Source organism: Buceros rhinoceros, unplaced genomic scaffold (genome assembly GCF_000710305.1).
Source record: "Buceros rhinoceros silvestris isolate BGI_N320 unplaced genomic scaffold, ASM71030v1 scaffold15266, whole genome shotgun sequence".
Classification (NCBI taxonomy): domain Eukaryota; kingdom Metazoa; phylum Chordata; class Aves; order Bucerotiformes; family Bucerotidae; genus Buceros; species Buceros rhinoceros.
The window spans coordinates 106538-114766 of record NW_010415935.1 but is presented as its reverse complement, the minus strand read 5'-3'; the positions used below and the strand labels follow the sequence as shown (position 1 = coordinate 114766).

The window sequence follows — 8229 nt, the reverse complement described above, 5'->3', positions numbered from 1 at the left end:
GTTAAGTGTTTACCCCTGTCTCGCCTAACGAGATGGCCCTTACACAGGCTGCCCAAGCGTGAAATGGTGCTGGTAGCCAAATCCCCGGTGTGGTACCGTTTGTTTCTCTCACTTTGACTGGTTCTTGGTTTGGGGCAGGGGGCACAGTGAAGGGACTGAAGAGGTGGCTGGGAGCTGTGATTGTCCTCAAGTGATTTTTGTCGTTAGGAATGTTATGATGAATTTTCACATGAAAGAACAGAAGTGTGAAGAAAAACTTGAAGGTAGCACAAAAAGCTGACATAAAAAAGCAGATAGTGTTCGGTCACGCTTTTTGTCATCCTCAGTGTGAGCCATTCCAGTTTTCCAAGAGTACAATCCACTGCGATTGTACGTTATTTTTATATAGTTATTTTCTAAGATAACAGCTCATTAGTAAATAAGGGTCTTGTATAATGGCAATAACTGTACTTGTACCACTATCTTTAATGTACAGTTTGAAGAAAATTTGCCACCTTATCACGTACTATTTGTGTTCTTTTTGCTTTCACATTCATTGCAGGAGCCATAGTGGTTGAGATAGTGAAAAAAAAGTTGGTTGTTTGAGGTTTTTCTTTTTTTATCATTTTTAAAGTGCTGGAAGGCATGTAGTGCTTCACAGCTTTGTATAGTCAAGTTTCCTACTTCAAGAGGTTTTTATCATCTGGAAGAATACGTCAAGAAGTAGTGTAATAAATAATCCTGATACAAATTGCTATTCTTAAAAAGAAATGTGTTTCTCGTAGGTATCTGCAAAGACACGATGGCGACAGAATCTCCGCGCCGTCCTAGTCGATGTACTGGAGGAGTGGTGGTTCGCCCACAAGCTGTCACGTAAGCAAGCTCTAGAAGAGCAGCCCTTATTTGAAAAGTTTGTTATTTTCTTGTAGAAGAACCACCTGTCCTGAATTCCCTTTCAAAGGCAGCGCTGCGGGCTTGTGTTGGCAGTATGGTTTTGTTGCATTGGGTATTTTGCAATAACATAAGTAAACAGAGGTTGTGTTCTTGTTTCCTAGGACCGTGCGGGTCAAACTGTTTCTCTAAGTGAGATGCTTTTCACTTACACACCACAACATTTAGAGTTGTGCCTTTTAAAACTGAGTCTCTTGCAGTGTTTTGTTTTGTTTGCGTGTGCAGTTTTGCTTGTGGTGCAAACACTACCCTACCTGTAGATCAGTGTCAGCAACCTGCTTCCTTAGGCTAGCAGGAACAGGCGTAGCGTGCTCCTCTCTTGCTGTTCTTTTAATAATACCTTGTCATTGTAACACAAAAAGTTGCGTTAAGGTTTGTCTTAAGGCCACGTGGTAGAATAAGGACCTTTTTTTTTAATGCTGCAGAATTTCTCAACAAATGCCCTGTTGTTTGTGATGGCCTTTCCTTCAAAATAAGCACTGGACAAATAATAACAGAAAACCACTCTAAGAATGAGGTTATCTGTTCTTTTGTTGTATTAAATATGGTGGCTTGTTCCTGAGGTCTGTCTTCCCACCTCAGAATGGCAGTTTTCGATGGGAGTTTGCGTGTGAGCAGCCTGCAGCGGTGTTCTGCTGTTTATGGTAAACTAGATTTTTACCAGCAGAAGGTGGGTTTTCTGGTGGATTTTATTGTTTTGGTTTTTTCTTAAGCACTGTAAATACATGTACTTGGAAGTTTTTCAGCTTCAGGAGAGATTTAGAGTAATGTACACTGGGTAAAACATTTCCCAGACATCAGCTTTGTTTCAAGAATGAACTGAGGGGAAGGAGAACAAAAAAGTATTTTATGAGCTGAAAACCAAAGCCACTATGACTCTTGCTGGTAGGCATCCGCATGAGAACTTCAAACACTGTGCTTCGTGCTGTACCTGTAGACAAGTATTACTGCTCGGTAATAAAGGACTCTGAAGGTACACAGGGACAGATCTTGTGACCTATGTAAATCAAAGACGAATCAACACTATAAACCACAGCTCCTTCATAAGGCCTCAGCTTAGAGCAGGAAGACTTCAATGCAGTAATCCTGGGCTGGCTGAACAAAATCTAGTTTTTTTGGAATAAGCTTTCTGAAATTTAAAACTTTATGTTTTATGCTGTATTGCTGTGTATAGGGCAGTGTACTTAATTCTTAAATAGTGAACACTCCAATTTCTATTGAAAGAATCTTGCACATGTAAGATTCAGAAAGCGCATGTACCTTTGGACAGCAGGAGCCTAGACTTCCTAGATGATGATTTTTCTTTGTTGCTACTAAAAATCTTGCATTAGCACAGGAAAAATTGCTACCAATATAAAAACCAATCTGAGGGCTGCCAAAGAGTTAGTTTATTTTTTAAAAGATTGTCTCAGACTTTATGAAGACAGTTCTTGCGGCCACTATTACTCATTACAGAACGCGCAGACTTTTTGCGTAGTTTCAGCCCTGTTGTACGTTGCCCAGCAGTTACACGAGAGACTCACCACTTACGGAGGGCTGAGCTAATAAAAGCATTAGATTAAGTCTACCAGAAAAAATGTATCTTGCACCATATACTAAATCATTGCTGCTAAGGAACTTCCATGAAGAAATAAGCTTCCCAAGCTATAAAATCTCACCTGAAAATACCTCCTCTCACTACTCTTAAGGTTTTGTTCATCTCCTGCTCCCAAGCGCTACCACTTGCATCATCATGTGTAATGTGTATGAGGTCTGGAAGTTTACTTGCCCCCCCCAAGGAGAGCTCCTTCTTAAGTCCTCCTCCTCATTTTGTAATAGCCAAAGGAACTAGAAGAATACTGAAGAATGATTTCCAAATGCCTGTTCTCCTTCAGTCAGCCACGCTGGTGAGGAGAAGGTGGTTTCTTTCTTGACTGTTACATCTTATACTTCCCTCTCCAGCAGTTATTTCGTAAACAGGCATCACGTAGCTTTTTACTTGCTTTTAGGCCACTTCTTACATTAGCAGAGTGTCTGGCAGTGTATTAATTAACTGTGTTGCATACTTGGTATTTTCCTTTGTGCTAAAGTTGTACCTGCTTCCTCTGATGTGCTGTATTTCATATATTCACGACCGTTTCTGAACGTCCTGAATTCTCCTTCTGTTTTCAAGGGAACAGTCGTATATGGAAAGTGTCGTGACGTTTCTTCAAGATGTTGTACCACAGGTACGTTTAGATCTTTAAAACTTTTTTTTTGGTGTACGGACCAGATGAAGTGTGTGTCAAAAGGTGGACCAAAATATAATAGAAAAACCAGAAAAATTTTTTGGTTTTTTGAATGTGAATCTTCAGAGCAGGTTTTTGAAGTCGTGGACTAGACGTCATTGGAAAATGGGGCCTACAGATTTCCTCTGATAGGTAATGATCAAAATGAACACCTGAGCTACACACAGGCTGCAGAATGACAGTATGAATAGCAGGAAGAAGATTGCAGCCCCTTTCTCTGATTTAGGCACTAGGGTGGTTGGTGAGGGGAGAGGCTGGCTGTAGTACTTGCTCTGCCTCTTACAAACACCTGTGTTCTGGGTCGTAGTTGGAAACTTGAGTATGAACCCTGGCAGGACTGGTGTTAGAATAGCTTGGTAGATTTTACCTTTTGTCACCTTAGCTTTTATCAGTGGCTAGAAAGGAGAAAGGTTTTTTTGCCTCCTTTACCTTCTTTTTCACCTTGTTTCCTTAACTTGTCTCAGAGTTCCTGGCTGCTGTGGGACTGTGCGGGCAGAGGCCTCACCTGCTGTTTTCCACTCGGTTTGGCAAAACAGAGTCCTCACTCTGCGCTTTAATATCTTTTTTTTTTTTTAAATTTCTGGGATCTTTCTTTCTGGAGAATTAACTATGATACTTGTGTCTGCTCTTGGTCATGGTTTTCACAGGTAGCAGCAGCGTAAAACCGGGATGGTCACTTCCGTGGTGCTCATGAGCCCCTCAGCAGCAGACCCATTGTGGTTTGTTACTCTCTGGGGAAGCTGTAGTCCCAGTGGAGGAGCATTACAGCAAACTGTCTGTAGCCTCAGGAAACTATCTTGGTTCTTATTTGAAGGATCATTTTAGTTGGTTAGTCATGAATTTCCTCAGTAATATAAAAAAAATGAATTCCCCTCACTAATACAGATTTGTGAAATGCATTTTGGAGTCATGGTCAAAACTAAAAATAGTCAAACTTTCATTTTAAAGTTTGCTGCATTCCACACACGCCCCCATTTTCCCCCCTCTGTAGTTAAAGGATACAGTCTGTTTTATTTTACAAATCAGTTTGCCTTGGAAGCATGGAATGTGATTTGTTTTGAAAAGTAATACCCACACTTATTTTTTTAATTTGTATTTTTAGTTCACATTATTGGTTTTCTGGCATGTATAAAGTGATTATACAAGCCCTCATCATATTTAATCCAAAATACTGCACAGTATTTTGTTGTAATTCATTTGGAAGTGATGGTATTTCTACGGTAGCTCACATTCTTACTACCACAGTTTCTCCTGAGAACTGTAAAACTTGCAGTTTGGAAACACTGCAAGTCTCCTTCACAGTTTCTTTTTGTATCTCATCTTTTTATGGAAATCTGTAGAACACAGAGCTGAAACATAGATCTGTTCTACTGTAATTACAGTTAATTCTCTTTTAAATGGCTATATTGAAGATGACACCATTACAGCTAAAACATGTCAGTAAAATAAACTGTGCAGTAAAGGTCTGTTTCTTTCCTCAGTGTTGCTTACAAAGGGTTTAAGTGAATTAAAGAGAATTTTAAATGTAAAAATGCCTCACATGAGAACCTCTCGCGTGGCTTTTAGAAGCAGTGTGCAGCTGCTGACGTTAAAGCCTGCAGAAGACACTGTGTTTTAGCTTGACTGGGTTGCTGGAAGTCACGTGGCATTTCTGACCTGCTCCAGAGGACTTACTGTTGTATTTGTTTTGTCATTTCTACGTTAGTAAGCGATGTTACGCTTGTTGAGTTACATTTAGTGTGGTGTATGTTAGTCATGGAACCATTCATTTTTGAAACAAAACCTCCCAGGAATACTGGTGACAATAAAATACATGTACCTCTGGTTTTGTTTGTTTTTTTTTTTTTTTTTTTTTTTTTTTTTTTTTTTTTTTAACTTACATTTCCTCCTATGGCCTATAGAGGGAGAACAAAGGGTATTAAATTCTCTTATTTCAACCCTTTTGCTTTTTGTCTAGGCCTACAGTGGTACCCCACCAGCAGAAGAAAAGGAGAAGATCGTTTGGGTCAGATTTGAAAATGCAGATTTAAATGGTATGGCTTCATCTTCTCTCCCTTATTTCTGTGATTTTTGGGTCCATGTATAATAGTTTCATTCAGCTTTATCAGTAAGCGTTGTTGACTCAGTATTTAATTTCCCCGTTCTAGGTAGACTGAATTCTAAGTGTATAACTGCAGTTTTGTCCAGTATCTACCAAATGCAACAGGCCTTGTGACTTCATTATAAGGCAAACTAACTCTTGCTTAGCAAAAGGGACAAATAATAATAAAAAAAATCTACTTCTTCAGGTAGTTGAAAACAAAGCATAGACCTGAAATGATTGAAATCAAACAGTAGATGAAAAGGCAGACTGTCTTGACTGTGAATCCAGTCCAGGTCCCAGACGTACTTTCAGTGATGTGATGGAATTCAAAGTGACCTAGAAGGGAAGAGCAGTTGGGTGCAACAAGCAGGAGATTGCATTATGCCTTTCAGGGAAATAATAGAGCAAAGCCACAAAGTATTCTTAAACTTTAACTTGTTTATTACTTCTGGTGAGTAATAAATCATCAGCAAGGACTATTGACTTGGCGCAGAAAACATCTCCACCCTTTTCAAGAGAAAATGGACATTGTTAGAAGCTTTCGCTAAGAGTGTTAAGTAGATCCTTACTTACGGTCTGAGCTATTTTACCTGTCTCTCCCAGTTACCTTTTTTTGAGTAAGGAGGTGAGGAACTGAGTGAGAGCTGGCTGAATGCTGCTCTCAGGTAGTTACTTCTTCAATTAACTGAACATCTTGCAGTTGCTGGCGGTGTGTGGTACGTGTCCTTGTTGTAGCTGGGCAGCTAAGGGAGCTGTCTCTGGAGAACGTGGGATTTCAGTCTTTCAGCACATTGCTCCTTCTTGTCTGCTGACATTTTTGTCTAGAGCTCATTCTGGTCTCAGATGAAGTAAGAGCAACCATAGCTAAAGCCGTGATGGGGAATTTTCAGCCTTTCCAAGAGGTTAATAGGGAAGATTACATATTTTGCAGCTGTTGAAATGACACCGAGACTGGCAGTTCATGAATTCATGGTTATTAGATCTAGAAAAGACTTCCAACCTGTACATGGCATTATGTCCAGCTTTAGGCTAGTTAAGGTTTGTTTGTTTGTGAATTGTTTTCCTCCTATATTTATTTCTAAGAAATCTCAGGCGTTTTGTCATTAGGTGCTTTTCTACAGTATAACAAAACCTCTTAAGAATATTTATCAGAATCCCTCATATTCTGTTTAAATTTATGCATCTGAACTTGGTTGGGTCTGAATACATTTTAAATGGTAACGCTTTCTAACCTCTCTGTGAAAGTTTAACGGGTTATGTTTGCCTAAAAGGATGTATTTAAGTACTGTCCCGCTATAAGAAGTTAAACCATTTTGTCAGAAGTAAAAGCAACAGAAACGCGTGTTGAGAAAACACCATCCAGGATAACGGAGAGCAGCCGTTGTTGGTCCGAAGCTGTTACTAATGGCTGTGATACTTCAACCCAATTTAGATACATCAAGGAATATGGAGTTTCATGAAATACATAGCACCGGGAATGAACCACCATTACTGCTAATGATCGGGTACAGCGATGGCATGCAAGTCTGGAGCATACCCGTAAGTACAGAGTGCGTTCCTGTGCCACAGGCTTTTTTGTTTGTGAGTTGTGCTATTTAATATTTTACTGTAAATTTTTTCTACTGAAGAGGAAAGAACCAACATTTACCATCAGCATTGTATGGTTTGTATGTAATATGCTTGTCCTAAGATCAATACTGAGCATAGATCAAATGAGTAGATCTTAGATCAACTTGAATCCATGTGCCTTCAGACCTGAGGGCTTTTTACAACTTACTTCTGTTAAGTAAATTTTCAAATTGTTTGATGTTATGGAATTTTTTGTCTCTCAGAATAAAAGTCTTTTTAACTTCAGGAAGAAATAACGGTGGAAAAATATGAGAAGAATTGTTTGTCCCAGGAACACAAGTATGATAGTATTAGTAGTATTTTACAATCAAATGTTTGTCATGTACATGATTTGCAATTTTAATTTTATTAAAGTCTGTGTGTGCATATGGGTTTGATTTCATGCTGTCGTACGCACACCCTGCAGTTCATGTTTGAGTGGTTTATGAGCACATGGTCTTAATTTGGGGAATTGCCCCAAAATTTCTTGAAACTATAGAATAAAGTTTAATACAGTAGGTCGTAAAATTCTTAAAAAAAAAAAAAGGCTTATCACACCTTGTTCTTCAAAATAATGAAGAGAGGATGGAGTTCCTTCCCTTTGCAAAATACGTTGGTTTTTTTTTGAAATATGTATTTTTATTGTTTTATGGTTAGCTGTGTAGGGCACGTGTTTATGTACCATTAGCTTAGGCAGTATGATAGAAATAATGCTAATTTGTGTACCAGAAGTTAAGTTATCTGAGTTTTGCTGGGGTGTGGGAGCACTGGCTTTTCCCCTCTTGGTTGTATTTTGTTCGCTGGAGATGAAGCAAAAAGACTGCTGAACTTTTGCATTGGAAGGTGGGTTTAATAGAAATGAAGTAAGTCCTAGTATACTTTACTAAATTCCAGTATTTAGTGACTTTTTAGTAAAATTTAGGAACTTTAACCAAAATTTAGGAACATTTTGACCAAAATATCTGCTAGTATGTCCTGAGAAACCATGTCTAATTCTAATTTTCTTGGCTTTATTTTTAATGGAGCAAAACTTATCTTTGGGTTGGGGGTTTTTTTAATCTGCCTTGCACTGGAATGACTTTGAGCACTACGAACGGTTTATAGTGTATAATTATGTTTGTGCACGGTTTTGAAGACTGATCAGTTTTACAGTAGTGTACAAATGAGATGAGGAAAGTGGTTCAGCAAGGCTTTGCTTTGTTCTTCGAAGTGTATTACAGAAAACAAACATTAGGTGTCACTCCGATACTGAGCTAAGAGGGGAAATAAAACCGCAGCAGGACCGGGAGTGCAGCGCAAGTTGATCAGATAGTTAAATTACCGTGGACTTAAGCTAGAGAG

The 8229-nt window shown here is 38.9% G+C and overlaps 1 protein-coding gene across 1 annotated transcript in view; it reads left to right on the top strand.

Annotated features, from left to right (window-relative positions):
• The first annotated feature begins 768 nt into the window (after positions 1–768).
• BCAS3 (breast carcinoma amplified sequence 3) overlaps positions 769–8229 on the top strand; it is a 110507-nt gene continuing 103046 nt past the window's right edge. The window contains exons 1-4 of the mRNA XM_010137607.1: positions 769–852; positions 3083–3137; positions 5155–5230; positions 6713–6819. Of these exons, the coding sequence (XP_010135909.1) occupies positions 782–852; positions 3083–3137; positions 5155–5230; positions 6713–6819 (309 nt within the window). The 5' untranslated portion in view covers positions 769–781. The remainder of the gene's footprint in view (positions 853–3082; positions 3138–5154; positions 5231–6712; positions 6820–8229) is intronic.